At 45.7% G+C, this 21,246-nt stretch overlaps 1 protein-coding gene across 1 annotated transcript in view; it reads right to left on the bottom strand.

The window, feature by feature from the left end:
• Window positions 1-20,839, bottom strand: part of GEFmeso (Guanine nucleotide exchange factor in mesoderm) — a 101,096-nt gene extending 80,257 nt beyond the window's left edge. The window contains exon 1 of the mRNA XM_071594269.1: window positions 20,586-20,839. Within this exon, the coding sequence (XP_071450370.1) occupies window positions 20,586-20,628 (43 nt within the window). The 5' untranslated portion in view covers window positions 20,629-20,839. The remainder of the gene's footprint in view (window positions 1-20,585) is intronic.
• Window positions 20,840-21,246: the final 407 nt, after the last annotated feature.

Genomic DNA, 21,246 nt, shown 5'->3' on the forward strand with positions numbered 1-21,246 from the left:
TGAGTGAGTCCTCGTGGAAGTTAATCTTCAAACCAAAATTGCGACTGTTGCAAAGGGTGCAATAATTATCAGGGCTGAAAACACGAATAAGTAATTCAATCTTCATTGGGAAGTGTCGATGTGGGATTCAATCTGGTAGAAGAAGGACGATTCGTAGATTGGTGGGCCCCTTTGGGTGGGTCACGCCCCCGCGGTGAACCCTTGAAGCACAAAGCCCATGTCGACCCCTCGCGACCTTCGAAGGACGACCGCCCGTGCATGACGCCCATGATTCGTAATGTCCGGCGGCCGGCTGGGGCAGCACTTCCTTCCTTCCGGTAAGGGGGACGGATCGAAAGAGTAAAGGGATCTCTCCCGTGCGGTGACACGTAAGCATTGCAACCATTTCCTACGCCGGCGTTCCACGCACTGAGATCTGGGCGCTCATTGCCCGCTCGCAACACACAGAGGCCGTGCGATGTTCAGGTCCTTATTGCTTCATAAACTTTCCGAAACATGTATATCGTCTCGCCGATTGGTAATTGCACAGCCATGGGCATTTGCGAACATGTCACGGCGGCACTCGTCTTCACTTCCGTCCCACCTGGGGGATGACGCACTCAGAGAATGGAAGTGCTTTCACCACGGATTGGCGAATATCTTCCGGCCGACGAAGGCGCATTCCCCGCTGCGACAAATGCCGATCCGTCGTCCTTCCGCGAATCTCGCGGACAGTGGAAAGAGCGAGGACTCGACCGCACCAAGCAAAAGCACGATCCGTACGCGGTGGGAAGGGCAGGCATTAAATGGTTTTTGGAGCACAACCTTAGCAATCAATTGTTGACGGATTTCCAGCACTCGCGACTGGAGAGAATTAGTTGCAATGGAAAACCAAGTTTCGCTAAGATATTACATTTAATAATTTTTATTGACAACCATTGGTACTATGTACGTTATGGTGTAGGGGCAGGAAGACTGATAATTTAAACAGTCAGTTTGAAACATGTGTCTTCAGGTTCATAAACAAACTCGTACTTTGTTCTTCCACATATATGTTATTATGCACGACCTAAGTTTTGACTTACTAAGTAATTATCAGGTCTTTGTTAGTCGACACCTAACTCGTGAATAAAAAATATCCGTGGAAGAACAAAGTATTTTCTTTTCCGATATGAATCGCTTCCACAAAGTGAGGATTCAAACCATTTCATTGACATTCTCCCCTCTGCCCCTCTATTACAGTTTTCAATATCCCACTGCCGATCAATACGCCCTTCACCTATTTTTCCTGCCTCTTATGATTTCTTCCAACAAACCAATCTCATCGTCCATCATACCTAGTACTTCCTCATTTGTTTTGCTTTCGGTCCATTTCACCTTCTCCATTCTTCTCCACACCCACATTTCAAAAGCTTCCAATCTACGTATATCCTCCTGCTTCATTGATCATGTTTCCGCGCCGTAAATTACCATGCTCCGTATCAAATTAACCTTAACTTAACATCCTTACGATCAACGTCCCTATCATCAACTCCCTCCTCCTTGTGATAGCCTCTTTCCGTACAATTCTTTTCCTTACGTCTCTACTACTTTGAACATGTTGGTCCAAAACACTTTCGAGATACGTAAGCTGTTCCACCTGCTCTAGTTTTTGCCCTCCTATTTTAATGTTTAGCTTAGCCTTTCTCTTTCTGAAAAACTGCATAACCTTTGTTATATTTATAATGATTCTTATCGCATATCTATAGCACTGAGTTTCCAATTCACTAAACAATGCTTGCAACCCCATGGCTGACTGAAAAACTATGGCTTGGTCATTAGCAAGTCTAACTGATTTGACGAATTCCCCGCCCACTTTCATTCCTACCTCCATTTCTTCCCATCCCTCTTTAATGATTTCTTCCACAGATACGTTGAACTGAACCGGTGATAATGGACAACCCTGCCTTACTTCTTTCGTTAACACTGCCCGTAAGGACTAGCCAATTCCACTCTTCGAAATCTACGAAACAGACACACTTGTACATCCTGATTGTATCCTAGGTACCTCTCTGTCAGTGATCTCATTACTGCCATAGCATCAGCGTGCCTTTACCCAAACTGATCCTGACATACGTATTCATTAGTCCTGCCCTTCATCCTCTTACTTATGATCATAAGCATCAATTTGCCTGCGCGCGATTTAAAGCTTATTGTTCTGGAGTCCTCACATATTTGGCCCTATCCCATTTATCGAAAAGGAGCTAAAACTCATCTGGCAGTCTCCCGGCCAAATTCCTCACTCGGAAATTTTAAAAATTAATCCATCAAAAATCTTCTTCTCACGTTCCCCATAGCCTTTAAGTAGTTCCACGGGATTTCTGAGTGAAAGAGAACACGTCGGTGAATGTAATGGCTATAGCGCTGGGCATCGAGGGATCCGGGTTCGGATTCCGGTCAAGGCGAATGATTTTCACACTTGTATCTTATTGCGTTGTTCCGCAAGAATGTTGTCTACCTCCACGGCCTTTTTTGATTTCATTTCCCTCAATGCACTTCCTATCTCGGCATCGAGTATGCTTGGACCTAATCTTCCTCTACGTCATTCTCTCTTTCTACTACGTACGTCTAACTTGCTGGCCTAATTAATGCCTTCACCAAACAGTTCTTTCATATACTCCTTCCAACTCTCGTGGATCTTTCCTGGGTCAACTAATATTTTCCCCGACTTACCTTTGATTGTCCGCGACGCCTTTCCCTTCTTACTTCCTGGCAGGCTTTTAACCTTCCTGTTCAGCCCAACCATTTTACCCTTCCTCTGCCAACTCCCCTTCTCCTCGCAATGCGTCTCCCACAGTTCCCAATCTTAGTTTACTATTATGGAACTCTTGATACTTACTTCCGCCTTAATTGGTGAGCTTATATTCTTCCATTTCCTTCTCTGATCTAACCTTGTAATCATCTCGTCCGTGATCCATGATTTCCTTGTCTTTTTCCCTTTACAGATTCCTATAGTTTCTTAGGTGTCTCTTGATATCACTTTTTTGATATGATCCAATTATTCCTTGATGGACCTCCGCTCTTTTCCCTCACTTGTGATTTTCTCTACAGCCTGCTGATAGTCCTTCCTTGTCAATCCAGTTCATGATTCTACATTCTATTTCCTCAAGCGCCTTCCATGCCTTATATTTTTTAATCGGACGCTACAATTCATGAGCACTAAATTGATATAAGATTCCTACTTACATAAATATATAAATAGGTCGCGGTAGTCAAGGGGGTAGAGCGTTAGACTACTCACCGGAGGGTCCCGGGTAAGCTCTCTGGGCACCTGCAGCTCCACCCAAGCTATGTGATTTGTCGGGTATCAGATCTTCCTGGGAAACCATAACCGGCACAGGGAATGGAACTGGCCCTCCTACCCTGATGTGTGAATTTCACACGCCACGCCATCTTCAAGTCAACAATACCAACTGCGAGCACCCCCGTCTCTCCCCCGCCCCTATCCGCACCATGTAACCGCCCACGCTGCAAATGCTGCCATCTTCTAAGACCCTTTCCCTCACTTAGTAACAACTCCCAACCGGTCGCCAACTGCACCTCAAAACATATTATACATCGCCTCTCCTATAACTTCTGCCCTGCCTTCTACGTGGGCGAATGCACGACCGCACTTTCCCTCCGCATGAGTAAGCACCGATATTCCACCAAATCTTCTTCCAACCTTCCTTAATTATCCCATTCCTACTCACACTGATTCCCACAACCAATCTTTTGACGAGTACTTCTCCGTTTCGGTGATTGTAATCCTCCCCAAATCTGCTAGTATAATAGAGGTGAGAACCCGCGAGAGGGTGCATATCTGGGTGACCCATTCATTTAAGACCCCCGGTTTAACCAAGACCACTGAATGCATCATATGGCTGCCTACATATCCCCTCCCACCCCCCCTTGTTCATTTCCAATTGGTCCCTTACCTCTCCTTCGCCCTCCTCTTCCCCGAGAATGCCTTCCTGATGATGACGGCCGTGCCGTTGAAACGTCAAAACAGCATATGTGGGTGTCCTTTCTTTGTGTTTCTATGGTTTAAAAATCTACATCTCTGTTTTTATATATCTGTGCGTCGCCGAAGGGCGTTCCATTTCGAAGATTATATATATATATATATATATATATATATATATATATATATATATATATATATATATATATATATATTATATATATATATATAGGCAAAGAGAAACAATTTAGGAAACATACGGACGAACACAAGGAGAAGTAAATTTGTACGGATAAAATAAAACAAATTCGTGATCCTAAGCCGAGACCTTTCACTTTGCCAGGCGAGTACTCTACCACACTCCTGGAGGAAACGTCAGACGAGGAAGAATGATGGGGCATGAATAATGAGAAGGCTGGATGGAGTCAGTTTAGCTCGGAGGGGTGGAGAGAGTAACGTAACGTGACTAAGGGTAGCTTGGAGGGGCGACTCGATGGTGGCGCGGCAGAAATGGCAGCTTTCGGTTATTAGTGCGCTTGGTTTAGGCCGGGCAACTCGAAAGCTCTTCACTACCAAATATATGCGCCATGGCAGGCGGGAAATTACACGGGGAAGCGGTTCTTTTGATTTTACGGTGATTGTTGATACGGATGGAAAGGGTGGTGGTTAATTCTCCTATCTATGAGGAGAAGTAGAAGTTACAAGAGAGGAGCTATCTTATGTTTTTTGAAAAGTAAGGCATTAGGCTTGTTTGGGAAGAGAAACTGCGAACCAGAAATTCTGGATTCTAAGATCAAGAGCTGCAGTACATTGGCCATCGTAAAATGGGGAGTACACCTGTGGCTGTAGAAGGTGAACGAGGACACTGAAGGATCAACAGGAGATACAGGATCTGTCCGATAAAGATCCAACCACGCTACATTTTGAGAAAAATAGCCTGCAGAGAACAATGAGGTCACAGTCCTCTTACTCCCCTTTGGAACTCACAATTACTCCCTTTTGGAACTCACACAATCATCCCAGCGTCTCATCCACATTTAAAAGCATTTGGCAAAAATCCTTCGTATCGGAATTCGTCGCATTCTCTTTTATCTCGTCAACGTCAAGAATTTCGTTCTGCAATTGCAGGGAAGTTGCTCCAAGCCGCAAACGATGACCCAGGCACGCTTAAAACTGGAGATGAGTCACCCTGGCTATGACCCTGAAACAAAAGCCCACTCTTCTCAACAGTCGGTTATGGGCGATGCATCTGATGACCATTGTGATAAAAAGGACTTCGTCACTTGTTTTGGAAATTGGAAGAGACGCTGGGGTGAGTGCGTGAGACCCAAATAGGAGGAATTTGAAGGGGAATATGTCCTCATTGTTTTGGTAGGCTATTTTTCTCAAAACATTCCATGATTTAATCCTTTTCGCACAGCCCTAGTGTGTGGTTCCTGCCCTACACTACCAGCCGCCTACCCCTCCGAAATTTACACCTAATATTTTTCAATCAGCCGACAAGTCGCAATCCTTAGAACGTATTCCCTCACTCTCATCTGTACCACTACGAAACCGCTGGATATAAACAAGCCTTTCTTCCCATTACCTACATTTCGCAACTTTTAATCAATAATAGATACTTACAAATCTTTAACGATAGTTTCATTAGTGAGTGATGCTCTCTTTGGAGAAAAAGGATTAATGAAATTGTTCCTTCATAAAAAGATATCTGAAAAAATCTAACAAATAAAACCACACCTTATTTTTTCCTCCCTTACCTTTCGTAGATTAATGCAAATGAAGCCCTTCCCCCAACCACCGCAGACAGTCACGCAATTAAAGAATCCAAACTGTTCGCGTGCCTCCGATCACGGATGCCCCACGCTCTCGTTTACATTTCTTCCCCGAAACACGTATTGGGCCGCACGCCAGAACGAAGGGCAGGGGAAGAATCGTGTCGCGCGGAGGCGCCGGGGGGGGGGGGCTGCAGATTCGATGCACGGCGAGGAGCAGAAACGGGCGGGCCCTCTCTCCGACTGTTTTGGGCGCCGGCGCCTCGCATGCCACACCCAACCTAGAGCCAGGGCGGCCAGGGGATGGTCCTCAGACCAACGGTTTTCATACCCATCACATCAGTGCTGGCATTTAAACGAGAGGTTTGTCGAAAGTTTGTTAACCATTCCATTTTTTCCGAGGCCAACGGAAATGACGACGAGCGGCCCGCGGCCCGATTAAGGCCCCTCAATTTTGCGACCACAGTGTTAAGCATCAAGTAACTGAGGCTACATGGAAGCATTACTTGGAATTTCTTGGAAATAGACACGGTATAGATACATTTACACCTAGTAAAGAGAAAAACGATAGTCACGACCCACTGTGGTACAACACGGAGGTGAAAAGGGTTTTGAGACAACAAAGGAAGTTGCATTCGAAATGCAATAAAACTTTGAAAAAAATCTTTGGCCAGGGAAAAACTTCTGAAAGTGCACGAATAAAATATTTAACGCATCGTAGGGAAGCAAAGAAAGTAATGCAAAGCAGTTTAATAAATTTCAAAAGAAAAATTCAGTTCAATTGCCTCGAAAATGGCCCCAAGGCGTTTTGGTCGCACGTTAGGGAATCAAAGGGAAAACGTCCAATCATATTGTTCCTCAAAAGCAACAATAGTATACTTTTTCACGATGGTACAATTTATCTGTTGTGTATTCACCCCTTGCTACACACCCTGGCAGTGGCTTGCAAGTTATACATAAATAAATGAAAAAATAAACATATAGACAGCACCCAAAAGGTGAATTTTTTAAATAATTTTTTTCAAGGCGTGTACACTAATGACAGAGAGACGCCCAGTGAAGGCCACACCTATCGCAAAGATGGATGACATTCGAGTTACGCGCGAATAAATCAAAAGCCAGCTTCTATATATAAATAATAATAAGTAACGACAACACAAGTCGAAGTGAGGCGAAGTGTTGTCGTGACGATTACCCTTTAGTACGCTGAAGAGGGCTACTTTGTGGCCGAAATACGCGTATTCGTATTCACCTTTCTGATCCTTTCCTTTTTTACCATTTACCCCTTCTTGACTTGTGGCGCTAGCCAACTAATTCATTTGTACTTTGTTTAGAAAGGTAAACTGATTACGGCTATTGGAGTTTTTTACATTCATTCAACAATTTTAACAAATCGATTTCAGGAGATTTAGTTTCCCTGGTCTGGATAATAGCCAACATCACACCTAGATATGAAAGCGGAAATAATCATGGCCCTGGTAATTACCGAACACTTTATTTAACCTCCTTCTCCTGTAAAGTCTTGGAATACAATATTATCATTTATTAATAAAGTTAAACATTGCAAAGATATCAGGTGTATTTGTAGGTGCATGCGAATGTTAGTTGGTGGCTCGTGAGTTGGTATGTGTGTAGGGTGTAAGGCTTTTGAAAGTGGTTTTTTTTCGTAATTACGGGTGGTGCTCTAACACCCCCCGCAACACGCCCTTGCGGCGGCGTGCGGGATTTTAAGTGGATGGATGGATGGATGGAAGCATCCAGTTTCACGCTTTGAAATACGCATTCGCGTCGACGAGGACATCGCAACTTTTGCTCCCAATCATGAATTGACATTTTCACAATTATTCCCTTCACTAACTGGCTAAGACCCGAGAGGAATTTGACCCCGAAGTGTAATCAAGGTGCAAGGAACATCGATAATAGATGTCTCACTTATGAAAACTGCTAATAAAAGCTCAAATCCACATCGCCGTCGGTGAACCCGAGGTCCGTTTTGGCGCCCTTTCGATTTCCACCCGCGGGGTTGTTCGTGAAGACACTGGGCGCTCGAGACATCGCTGCCCCCTATCTCGCGATTTGACGACTGTTGTGACAGCAGGGGTGTCAATGACGCATCCGGTGACTCACTCGGGTCTCCTCCGGGTGTAGATCACGTTCTAAAGCGGCACGGCCGATTAATCTCCCTCTCTCGTCACCGAAGGGCGCCCGTGGGCGGCTGACTATCGACATAACGCACGCACCTAACACAAGCGCATAATTCAAAAGGCGGGCCCCACAAGAGGAGCCCTCGCACGACAAAGACGGGGGCGCTCGCTTCCCCTCGAGGACGTCGGGCTCGGGGATTTACTATTTGCGCATTAAATATTGCGGCGTGCAAAACAGCGGACTGCGCGAAAAATTGGCCCCACCATCACCACTGATTTCCCAAATTTCCATTCCCATGTATTACCACTACCAAGATGGCTCCCACCTCCTGGTGATATTAGAGCTAAAGTATATCTACGTCGACATAAATAACCCGCGATCCACTAAAAAGTGTGTGGCAGGGGGTGTAAACACCAGGTGGGAAGGGTTAGTGATGTGGGAGAGGAAGGGAAAAGGGAAAACTATTCAGTAAAAAACTATCATATAATATGAAATTTTCATTACATGCTGGAGAAAGACTTAATTCAAAACAAGGGTTAATTCACCCGACAAACTAGTTATTTGTTATGCGAAACAAGGGAATCAATATGAACCACAACCACCAATACGATAGACCTCCACCAAAATATGACATGTCGTGCAGAACTGAAAGATAGAAAGGGGAAACTCCACCATCACGTGAGAACATCCACCTCATGGTCCCCGTCCCTCAGGCAGCGGAGGCGTTCCCCCCCTGCTCCCAAGAAAAAGAGAGACGAGGAATGGAAGCTTGAAAACAACAAAGTAGGACAAGCAATACTGTGAATGGCAGTCCCATGCGATCTGGCGGGAAGGGATTTGACAACTAAACACTCGAACCCAGTGAAGTGCACGCATTTCAGTAGTTCCCCGGACGCTGTTTATACATACAATATAGCGCGCTTAAGCTCATCGATGAAGTAATATATAATACAGGCTTTGCATAAGCATTGACCGCCGTCTGATGTTCATAAAGTGGGGATGCGATCGATGTTATGCGCGAGAAAAGATAGCCTCTCCTCGGGAGCCGCAGGGAGTTGGATGCGAAACCAGGTCACAAGAGTTAAAATATTTCGGGGTTGCCCATGGTCCTCGATGAGTGGAGGGGCGAGAGCGCCCCTGGGGCTCTGTCTAGGCAGACAGCCCAGGGGCGTGCGTCGAACGCACCTCTGCAACTGCCCTCGAGTAATCACCGCCCAGGAAGTAGCAGGGACAACGGAATCTCTTCGTTGGAAGCCGTTCGGTTACGTATCACAGAATAGGGTCCACGCCAAGGGTTCCGCTCCGAAACGAGCACATTTGATCATCTCGCGTGCGCCTCTCCGTTGAGAGGAGAGGAGCAGAGAGAGCCTCAGGGCAGCGGTTTCGTCACTTCGCATTCGACCATCAGCAGCTGTTTTGGCGCCATCTGGCAAAATCTTCGACATTCATTTAGAGACGTAAATGTATAAATTACGGTCAGGTGATTTTTTTATTTACGCTCGAAGGTGTGTTTTAATATGTATTGATCTTACATTTCGTAAAACATTGGCGCGAAACATTGAAAATGAACTTTAAAGGACTTGAGTTGCTTCCGCATGAGCTACTTAACATTAATAGCGCCATAAAATGACGTGGAATCAAGAATACGAGGTTTATTTTTTATTGAGGTCCGTTTGGTCATAAAAATATACACCTTAGAAAACTTTTTTAATTGCCGCGTTTGTTTCCTACAATCAAGCTTCACTTCTCTACACATAATCACCATTCCCTTCTTAGCACCTTCCGTTGCAAGTTGCGCCAGCTTCTTTAATCCCTCAGCTCAGAACTTCGCCGCATGGATCAGTTGAAAACTATTCGTCTTCTGACCATTGTCCATCTGACCACAGGTGCAAGAAGAGAGAATGGTCTCTAGGGCCAAGGTCTACTCATCTCCGTCTTTTCAGTAGTGGTCCAATGATGCTCGCTCGCCCAATATTCTTTATTTGCTTTTTGAGTCGGTTGGCAAGCATTTTCGTCACCCATCCAATCGCACACAGTTTCTGATATCCAAGCTTTTCCTTAGCAATCGTGTACATAAGTAGTGCTATGTCCAATGAGAGGATACTTGTCAGTAAGAGAGCACTAATCGTTGATCAGATCGCCCTCCTTTCGTTGAACAACAATTTCATCCGTTTGGATTCTGGGCATGCCACTACGCTCTTCATCATGCATATTTTTGCGACCATCTTTGAAGAACTTGTGACACTTAAAAACTGCATTTTGTGACATTCCTTCATCCTTGAACACTTGGGGATTCATGCCCAGCGTCTCCGCACCCGATTTCCCCGGTCCAACACAAAATTTGATCGCGAACGCGTGTCGTTCGCTGAATTTTGCGATGGTACCGAGTCACTCGATAGGGGTCACTAAAACACGAGCTAGCTTGAACGAACGCTCGCAGGCGATTGGCGTTTAGCCCGTGTTGAAGGTCAAACCCTCCATCACCGAGCCTGCGCGGTTCGACGTCCAGTCTCTTTAGAAAAAACTTTCCGATATTTTTTTATACAAACCATATGTATCATCTGTTCATTGAAGGTCCGGAGAAGAGATAGAAAGGTTTGGTTCGGACCAAATTTGGGATCAAGATGGCCGGCTGATTGGTTTGCGTGAGCCGGAGTCATGCCAGTTCTCATTTCGGTGCCTCAAGTTGGTAGGTTACATATAATTATTACTTCAATTGGATGCATTTCCGGTTAGGACGAGTTCCGCTAAGCGAACGCAACGATGTAAGAGTTTTGAAGGAATCTGTGGCAAGTGGGGAAAAGTTCAAAAAGGATTATATGCCTTCTATTTTGTGCAAGGACGTGGTAAAGAGAAATCAAGGTCTTAATTAATCTTAAGGCTTCCGCGACGTCTATCTGATGGATAATCCATGTTGCCTCCGGGAATTACAGTCGCGTAGGTTGGCTTGTTGGACAACAGTTTCGCCCACAGTCCTGAAGACGTCTTCAGGTCGAAGTGATCTTATTTGATTTCCAATTTTTTTACGATTTAAAAGCTTCTATTTCCTTTCTGACAGGATAGGATTGACTCCACTTCGGGGTGGAAGGAACAACAGAGGTATATTTTTTAAGATTTGGAACGTTTCCGTCAAGGATTCCCAGAATAAACACGAATGGGGGATTGGAATGCGATAGTATGCGAAGGAAGAGATATAGATGAGATGGGGGACCACGGTTTAGGTACGAGGGATGGTCGCGATTTGGCCGCTACACACAGGAAACCTTGGCTGGACCAGAGCGCTCAGATTGGATGTTCCTTGTGGTAAGGTAGACCCTTACCCTTTTTCCGCCAAAGTCAGGGTGCAGCCGTCCTCCCGGTTGAAATTATTAGTAATATTCACTACCACTTCTCTTATGAGTCTTGGGAAATAGCGTTTACCCCAGCACTTTTGTTCGGTCGAACTCAATTATGTGTCCAGGTTCCGACCACGTATGTCCAAGAATTGTTGAGAGTCGGAACTGTTTCTTTTCCGTGGCCCTTTGGTGCTCCTTGGTCCTGCATCTAAAATGGAACGTCCTGTTTGGCCGATAGAGGATTCTCCACTAGTGGGCCTAACATCATATTCTCCTTTGTCTTTGGGGATCTGGTCTTTAGGCTAAGGGATTTTGTCGCCGATTTTTCTCGTTGTGCAGAACCTAGTCACCATATTATGTTTCCGTAGGAGCTTACTTTTCTTTTCCACCGTTCCGGCGAAGTACAAGATGGTGGCATATGCAGCCGCTTTTTCCTTTTCACGCTTCTCCTCGTTCTGTTTCCTTGACAGAATTTGGCCCTTCGTCAGCCCCTTAATCATTCTTCGAGATCCTTTCAGGATTATTTTTCCTGATATCCGATTTCTCTACCGAAGAGATCAGGTGCCGTTTCTCCGAGGGATTGGAGAGAGTTGGAGGATACAAGGTAATTTGGGAGAATGTCACTCAAATCTCCCGTAAGGCGAAACCAACTACGTGATGTAAAACCCCCTTTGCATCGAAATAAACAATCAACATTACCTTGGCAACCAGGCAAACCTGGGGCGGGGGGATGTTTCATCAAGGCGGCGAGAAGATTGCCCTTTTTTTCGGTGGCACCTAGATTAACTCATGACTGACCACCAGTTATGATCCTGGGCAAGAAGGCTCCATACTCTTCAGTTCGATCGAACAGCTCCTGATAGACTTGAAGTCGGTGTTGTTTCTGGTCTGCTGTCATCCCCAGGCGAGGCATGAATTTGGCGGCGACTCGATGCATCCTAAATTTTTAATCAGGATTTCATAGCAAACATCAATCGAAATGCCCCACTATGCTGCTTGTTTCCTGACAGTCAATGTCGATATGCACAAACCAAATTGTTCACTTTCTCGTTGTGGAGGCCATCAGCTGGCATTGATGGTCTTTCGAAACTATCACCATATTTCTCTGATGGCCACCCCTTTTTGAACCGGGCAAAGTACTCATAACACGTGGTACGTTTCATAGCATCCTCACCATTAAAAGCTTTGACAATCAACTCAAACGTTTCCGTGAAGGTTTTTCAGAGTAACTAAAGGAATGGGGGATTGTAATGCGACGGTAGGCGAAGGAAGAGATGGCGATGAGGTGGGGTAACACGGTTTCGGTACGAGGAATGGCCGCGGTGAGACAGCAATTGAGTTCTGCAGGAGACAGGTTAGTCATCACCAACACTTGGTTTAGACACCACAAAAAGCACGACAGTATTCATGGAAAATTCCAAGTGAATCAGAAAGGTATCAGATAGATTATATTCTGGTTAGGCACACATTTATAAACAGCGTTATCAAATCGCACAGTTTCCCGTGAGCGGATACGGACTCTGATCAATATTTAGTATTTATGAAATGTTGCGTCCGTTTCAAAAAGATAAGGCAGGGGCGGAGGGTTAGGAAATGGAATATAGAAGCATTAAATGGATCGACATGGAAGGGGTACCAGCATGCTGTAGAGAAAGCCATGGAGGACGGTAAAGAGCTGAGTACTACCGAAGAAAAATGGGAATTTATCACGAAAGGGATATCGAAAGCCCCAAAAGATACTATAGGAGCCGTTAATGGGAAAAAGACAAGGAAACCATGGATCACGGATGATATGATAACAAAGATAGTTGAGAGAATAAAATGAAAGAATGTAAACACAGAGTTAGGCAAAATGAAGTACAAAGAGTTGAACAATAAATTGATGCGGGCAACAAATAAAGCAAAAGAAGCACAGTGGAAGACGCAGTGCGAGGATATGGAAAGTTTGCAGAGGAAGGGGGAGATTACTGCGCTATACAAGAAGGTTGAACACTATCGGGAAGTAGGAAGGGAAAATCTGAGCTCACAGTTAGAGATAAGTCGGGTGAGATAATAGCTGACTTAGAAAAAATCCAAAGAGATGGAAGGAATATATGGAAGAACTAAGTGGTCAAGAACTTAGGCCAAAAAGGCTAGACATAGAAAAGGAACATGACGTAGAGGAAGATAGCTTAGGTCCAGGCATACTCGACGATGAGATAGCCAGGGCATTAAAGGAGATTAAATAATATAAGGCCGTGGGGGTGGACAACATTCCTGCAGAAATATTAAAAAGTTAACGAAAATGTGGGAGGAATAGTCATTATGGATTGGTTGATAGCATTTATGAGAAAGGAATCTGGCCGGAAGACTTTGTGAGAGCGGTGTTGCTTCCTATTCCGGAGAAGGTAAAGGGTACATCACGTGAGGACTACGGAACAAATAGCTTTTATTCCGCACCCAGCTAAAGTTGTTCTCAAGACCATTAAGTAAAGGATGTAAAGCAGGACAAATGATTACATAGGGGATAATCAGTTTGGGTTTAGGAAGGGGAGAGGTACGCGAGATGCCATTGCAGTAATGAGATTATTAATCAAGAGGAATATAGAACACAACCAGGAGATATTTCCCTGTTTCGCAGATTTCGAAAAAGCGTTTGGTAGAGTAAACTGGGAAAACCTAATGAGTTTTTTTTTTAACGTAATCTACCGGTTAAGGTAGGTTTTTGGATGGACACAACTACCAAACAAATATTTTATTACTCCTAACAAAACACAAAATCCATCATCCTACTCTATATCAGGTCCCTCTTCATCTCCGAGTACTTTCTTCCTCCCTTCATCCCGTCCAACATCCCTATCCTGTTCCTTCCCTTTCCTCTTTTGCCCAACATTCTACCCTCTATCACAGTCTTCAACATCCCACTGCCGGTCAACACCCCCTTCATCCACTTTTCCTGTCTCCATATGATTGCTCCCAACAAACCCCTCTCTTCGCCCACCATACCAAGTACTTCCTCATTTGTTTTCTTCTCTGTCCATTTCACCTTCTCCATTCTTCTCCACACCCACATTTAAAAAGCCTCCAATCTACGTCTATCCTCCTGCTTCAATGACCACGTTTCCGCGCCGTACATAGCTACGCTCCATATCAAAGTTCTATCAGTCAGCCAAGAGGTCGCAGACATTGTGAAATGAATTGAAAATTCAGTATAATAAAAATGGGATACGAATAAATGCAGATAAAAGAAAGGCACTGCAGTTTTCACAACCTTTGTTTTATTAATATTGATTCTCATCCCATACCTGTCGCACTGAATTTCCAATTCAATCAGCAATGCTTGCAGCCCCTTGGCTGACTGACAAACTAAAGCTTGGTCATCAGCAAACCTAACTGATTTTACGAATCCCCCGCCCACTTTCATTCCTACCTCGAGTTCTTCCCATGCCTCTTTGATCATTTCCTCTGCATACAGGTTGAACAGCAACGGTGATAATGGGCAACCCTGCCTTACACCCCTTCCTAACACTGCCCATCCTGACTCCCCGTTTCCCACCCGCACCTGAGCAGTCTGAGACATGTACAGGTTGCGGATTAGCCTCCTTTCCCTCCAATCTATTCCTATTTTCTGCAATATACTCATTAGTTTTTCCCAATTCACTCTATCAAACGCTTTTTCGAAATCTACGAAACAGGCAAATACCTCCTGGTTGTGTTCTATATTCCTCTCGATTAATAATCTCATTACTGCAATGCCATCACGCGTACCTCTCCCCTTCCTAAACCCAAACTGATCATCCCCTAAGTAATCATTTGCCCTACTCTCTATCCTTTTGTTTATGATCCTGAGAACAACTTTAGCTGCGTGGGATATCAAACTAATTGTCCTATAGTCCTCACATGACGTGGCCTTTACCTTTTTCCGAATAGGAACTAAAACTGATCTCACAAAGTCTTCCGGCCAGATTCCCTCCTCATAAATACTACGGATCAGCCCATATAGCCTCTTCCTCCCACCTTTTCCTAAGCATTTTAAAAGTTCCACGGGAATGTTATCTACCCCCACGGCCTTATTTAGTTTCATCTCCCTTAATGCCCTTTCTATCTCATGGTCTAGTATGCCTGGACCTAAGCTGTCCTCCTCTACGTCATTTTCTTTTTCAATGTCTAACTTTGTTGGTCTGAGTTCTTTACCATACAGTTCTTCTATATACTCCTTCCATCTCTCTTGGATCTTTCCTGCGTCAACTATTACCTTACCCGCCTTATCTCTAACTTTTAGCATAGCTCTTCCTTTCTTACTTCCCGATAACGATTTAACTTTGCTGTACAGCGCACCGATTTCACCCTTCCTCTGCAGACTTTCCATACCCTCGCACTACGTCTTCCACCATGCTTCTTTTGCTTTATTTGTTGCCCGCCTCAATTTATTGTTCAATTCTTTGTACTTCATTTTGCCTCATTCTGTATTCATTTTCTTCCATTTTCTCCGCTCATCCATACCTAATGAGTATATTGCAGAAAATAGGAATAGATTGGAGAGAAAGGAGGCTAAGCTGCAACCTGTAGATGTCTCAGACTGCACAGGTGCGGGTGGGAAGCGGGGAGTCCGGATGGGCAGTGTTAGGAAGAGGTGTAAGGCAGGATTGCCCATTATCACCGTTGCTGTTCAACGTATATGTGGAGGAAATGATTAAAGAAGAAGGGGAAGAACTGGAGATAGGAATGAAAGTCGGAAGGGATTCCGTAAAATCAGTTATGTTCGCTAATGACCAAGCTCTAATTGGTTGGTCAGCCAAGGGGCTGCAAGCTTTGCTGAGTGAATTGGAACCTCAATGCGATATATATGGGATGAGAATCAATATTAATAAAACAAAAGTTATGCGATTTTCCAGAAAAGAAAAGGCTAAGCCAAACATTAATGTAGGGGCGCAAAAAATAGAAGAGGTAGAACAGTTTACGTATCTCGGAAGTGCTTGCGTCCAGCAAAGTCAAAGTAGTAGGGACGTAAGGAGAAGAATTGCGCTCGGCAAAGAGCAGGGCATTAATGATTACTTAGGGGATGATCAGTTTGGGTTTAGGAAGGGGAGAGGTACGCGCGATGCCATTGCAGTGATGAGATCATTAATCGAGAGGAATATAGAATACAACCAGGACGTATTTGCCTGTTTCGTAGATTTCGTAAAGGCGTTCGATAGAGTGAATTGGGAAAAACTAATTATTATATTTCAGAAAATATGAATAAATTGGAGGGATAGTAGGTTAATCCGCAACCTGTGCATATCTCAAAACACTCAGGTGCGAGTGGGGAACGGAGAGTCCGGATGGGCAGTATTAGGAAGGCTTAGATAAACGATGTTTAAAGCACCCCAAAAGGATTTATGAGGAAGGAACCTTGTCCCTCATCACCTGTGCTGTTCAACGTTTGTTTGGAGAAAATGATTAAAGACGCATGGAAGAACTATGGATAGGAATGTAGATTGGCGGGTAATCCATAAAATCAGTTATTTATATATTCTATTATTTCAGGCTTCACTTCGTGGAAGCATTTAATATCCATACTAAAAAGAAAGACTTGTACTTTTCCACAGATTTTTCTGTGTAAGTACAAGTCTGTGTGTGGGGAATCTGTGGAAAAGTACAAGTCTCTTTTTAGTATGGATGACTATATTTAGTTTGTCAGTCAGCCAAGGGGTTGCAAGAACTGCTGAGCGACCTGGAAAGTCGGTGCGATAGGTGTGGGATGAGAATAAATGTAAGTATAACTAAAGTTTTACAGTTTTTAAGTAAGAGGAAGGCTAAGTTAAATGTTAACTTAGGAGTACATAAACAAGAGCAGATGGAACAGTTTACTCATCTCATAAGTGTTCTGGAGGGATATGCAAAAGGAAATGAAATGCATGAGTGAAAGAAGCTTTCACAAGGAGGGAATTGATGACAGGACGTTTGAAGAAGGGTGTAAAGAAAAGACTCGTAAAAACTTTGATATGGAGCGTAGTTATGTATGGCGCGGAAACATGGTCACTGAAGCAGGATGATGGGCGTATGAGATTGGCGCGTGTGATTGGAGGCTTTTGAATCGTGCGTGTGGAAAAGGATGGAGAGGGTGAAATGGACCGAAAGGAAAACAAATGAGGAAGTACTTGGTATGGTGGGCGAAGAGAGGGGTTTGTTGGCAGAAAGCATAAAAGACAAATTGAGCAGCTCCAGTAGGCGTGACGTGGTGGAAGTCGAACGTAATGAATAACTGATTGAAGCACTTTTCCACTTGATAAGTGCTTCAATCAGTTATTCAAAGCATAAAGAGGTAGGAAAATGGATGAAGGGCGTCTTGATCGGCAATGGGATGTTGAAGTCTGTCATAGAGGGAAGAATGTCAGATAAGCGAGGAAAGGGCAGGAATAGGATAGGAATGTTTCCTATATTTTAACTATTTTCAAATTTCTGTTCTCTACAAAGTGTTAATGCTCCAAGTCCCCCATCCATCTGGTTAGGCCCTCTGCTCAGTAGCTGTTGACGATTTCCCTTTGCAAGGAGTAACACGAGGAGTGGATAGATTCATGGCCCCGAAATCGCAGCACGTCTACGCCCGAGACGATGCGATTCTTCACCCCCGATTCGCCCCCATCACTCGCCAGGGGCGGGAGCAACAGATGGAGACACGGAACTCGGCCCCTGCAGTTGCAGTGGCGCCTGCGAAAGAGAGAGACTCCGGGCAGCAGGAGCGGGCCCATGCATCCCCAGCGCCTCAAACATACGATACATTTGGACTTCACAAGGGATTACGTGCGTTGCGCAGTTCGAATGAGTTTCCCGGCCGTTCTTGATCGCCGACTGAATAAAGCCCTCCTTTCATTCGCCAAGGGGAGACCGCGGCAGTCGCGAGAACAGACTTGAGAGCGCACTGTAACGCCATCTGCACCGGACGGAGGTGCGAAACGGCTTATCGGGTGAGGGGCTCAGTCAAGTTGCCAACACCTCGCTCGGCCGCCCCCCGATGGTTGTGAAAACATGGGAGACCAATTTGCCGATAAAAAAGAAGCTACCGTTAACCAACCCTCATGTCACTCATTTCTTCTTCCTGTCTGCTAATATAAGCGAATGGCTAACTAGGACAACCATTACCGATTCGAAAAATCAACACCTCGTTCAATTGTCCAGCCGCAAACGATGGCCTTATATTTTCAAACAAGGGAATGCAAGAGGATATCATTTTCTTGCACTTTCGAGATGGCGCGCAACCGCCTCGCGGGAAGCGTGAAGAAATTTCATCGGGACAGCGACAAATCTCGAGTCGGTGCATCGGCCCCGGACGTCGCTCCCTCCGACTCCGAATGCGACGAGGTAAACCAGTCAAAGAGTCCTCCCTGGTCGAGAGAGCACTCTTTGCACAACGGCAAACACTCCGCACGCACGCACGCGTCGACTCCGATTCGCGGAGTGCATACCGCTGCGCAATTAACCAGAAATATTTTTTCCCCGGGATATCCGCGGGGCGTGTCGCGATGACCGTGCATGCAAGGTTAGTCACACGTGCGCATTTCTGTGCTGCAGTACGCAACGCACGATTGGGATAACATTCCGGACTCGTGGAGATTCTTCGCTTCGAATTGCCCCATGCACGAATTCGCGCATGGAATTTCGAATTTCGCAATATGTACCACAAACACCGAACGAACTGCCACCACTCTACTGACGACAATGGATTTCAAAGGCATCTAGCCACAATGGTTCCCGGGAAAAGAATATTACAACGCTTTGTGCTGACGCCTCTCATTCATCGTTCTTCCAGGAAGGTCAACGGTACTCTAACTACGTAAACACGGCAAATCTATATATGTCCATCACTGGACCCAAATGCATGCGGCATATAAATCATACTGTACAGATTATAAGACCTAGGGCCGCCGCATCCATGCAGTCGCTAGGATTAAACATGGCAATTAAAAGCGGCAGAAATAGTGCAGCTCTTGATCGCAGAACCTAATCAAGTCCACATTTACGCGCCAACGTTTTTCAAAAACTATTTCACCGTCGAGAAACTTACCACCGCACACCACCAATTAAGCATAAAATGGCAGAGGGCGTTATATATTTCTTACTACAATCATAACTTTTATCTTGACTTCGATGGAATAGATTCCTTCAACAGGAAACTAATGCATTTCCTAAGACGGGAGTAGCGAAAAAGCAGGCTGCTATCAGTCATGGAGCGGAACGGAAAATAACAAATTATTGGACACTAGTAGTGATTTTTTAATCATCGCTTTCTCCTTGAAGCGTGGACGGCAACCATTTTAAATATTACAACATTCAACCTGCATACAGAGTCTGCAAAGTTTTCTCGTCGGTCCACCTGCATTCAAGTCGCGAATGCTGACGGCTACAGAGGTCGATTGCTCTGTTTCCCATCGACGAAATCAGGCTTTAAATTCTCGGGTGTTATTTTTCCGTATTGCGTACGCCTTCGGAAAATTTTCTCGAGGCGATGAGAGGAGAATGAATCCCTGGGTCGAGAGACGTGCGACGTTGCCGGATCGTCCGCGGGCGCCAAGTGAAAACACACAACACACACCGCAGTCACAAACACACACACACACACACAGCTGTGGGGCCGTCGGAGGCGGGGGCGGGAGGTGAGGAGGGGGTGCAGGGGCGGTGATCGTCCTGCAGAGCAGAGGGAGGGGGCGAGAAGGGCATAACGGAGCGAGGGGGATGCGGCCGGCGAGCCCTTGCCATCCAACACGTAGGGGCGACCTGTGTGCGCGCCGGCCGTCGCCCGCTCGAGGAATTGGCGATGATGCGTGCGTAGTGCAGTTCAGACGGGATGGAAGGCGACCATTTCCCTCGCGAGAGATGTCGCCGGAGGAGCGGGGTTCGGAGTGGGCGGCGGAGCCTACACCCTGCGGGGGAAAGCGCGGGCACGGCCAGGATTTGCGATGGCTAATGGTTCGCCCCATGAATCGGAAAATAAATACGGAAGATTAAATAAAATGGCAAGGGAATACTAGTTTCAGAAACCACTCGCTCGCTGTCTTAGGATGACGAGGATTGAAATAACTTCTGCTACTTCTTAAAAATGATGTTCGATAAATTTACAGTTCCAAAAGTTATAAAATCAACTGTGACTATTATGAAAACTACGACCAGACCGTAGAAAATCGATGCCATTTGCACCGATTGGTCGTCCAGAATGAATGCGTGAGAAATTTGGCATGCCCCTTCGATATGTTTCAAGAAATCATTCTGATTTTCCTTAACCAGTAATCTTTTGAATTTATATTTGTACATATTCACAAGTCGAAAGGCGAAAAGGATATTGTCGATGGAACAAATATCACGAGAAATTGCGGATATTAAAAGCTGCTGACTAGCAAAGAATTCACTCACCATGAGATCCTCCACGGGAAGATCCACGTGCCCCCCACACCATGTCTCCGTCACAGGTGGGTCACTCCAAGTGTACCCAACGGCTTCCAGAACACCATTTCCAAAATATTTCACCTCCCACCTCCAACAGATTCCGATAAGCTCTTGGTTTAGTGAGGCATAGCCCACCTACGAGGGCCAAAGCACACCGATGGCCAGGGGAATGTGCTCACTCCGCCTGCTGCGGTCGAAGGCCAGGAAAACGCGCCAAGCGGACCGAGCGATACCTCGTTCAAAATGGCCTTCCGGGAATCCGCGTCGACGCAATCCAACTCCCTCCCCGGACCACCGGCACCCGACGGACGGCAACAGGGCTCCTCCCACGTCGCGAGAACTGGAGATTTCTCTCAATAAACCATCTCGCACGATGCCAAAATCCACTCCTTTTCCCCGCAGGCGCACGGAGGCGAGAGGGAGAGAGAGACCAGAGCGGAGGCCTCGCCTCCGGAGCGGAATCCGCGGCACGCACACCCCACCCCGCGACGGTGACTCCAACGCTCGGGGAGACTTGAACGCTCGTCCTGCCCCGTGTCCTCTCGTGGCGCGCGCGGCCGCACCGTCGCGACCCACACCGGAGTGGCACTGACTGACCGACTCTTGAGCGTGGGGAGGGAGGAGGGCT

Source organism: Hetaerina americana, unplaced genomic scaffold (genome assembly GCF_022747635.1).
Source record: "Hetaerina americana unplaced genomic scaffold, ioHetAmer1.1.p SCAF_6, whole genome shotgun sequence".
Classification (NCBI taxonomy): domain Eukaryota; kingdom Metazoa; phylum Arthropoda; class Insecta; order Odonata; family Calopterygidae; genus Hetaerina; species Hetaerina americana.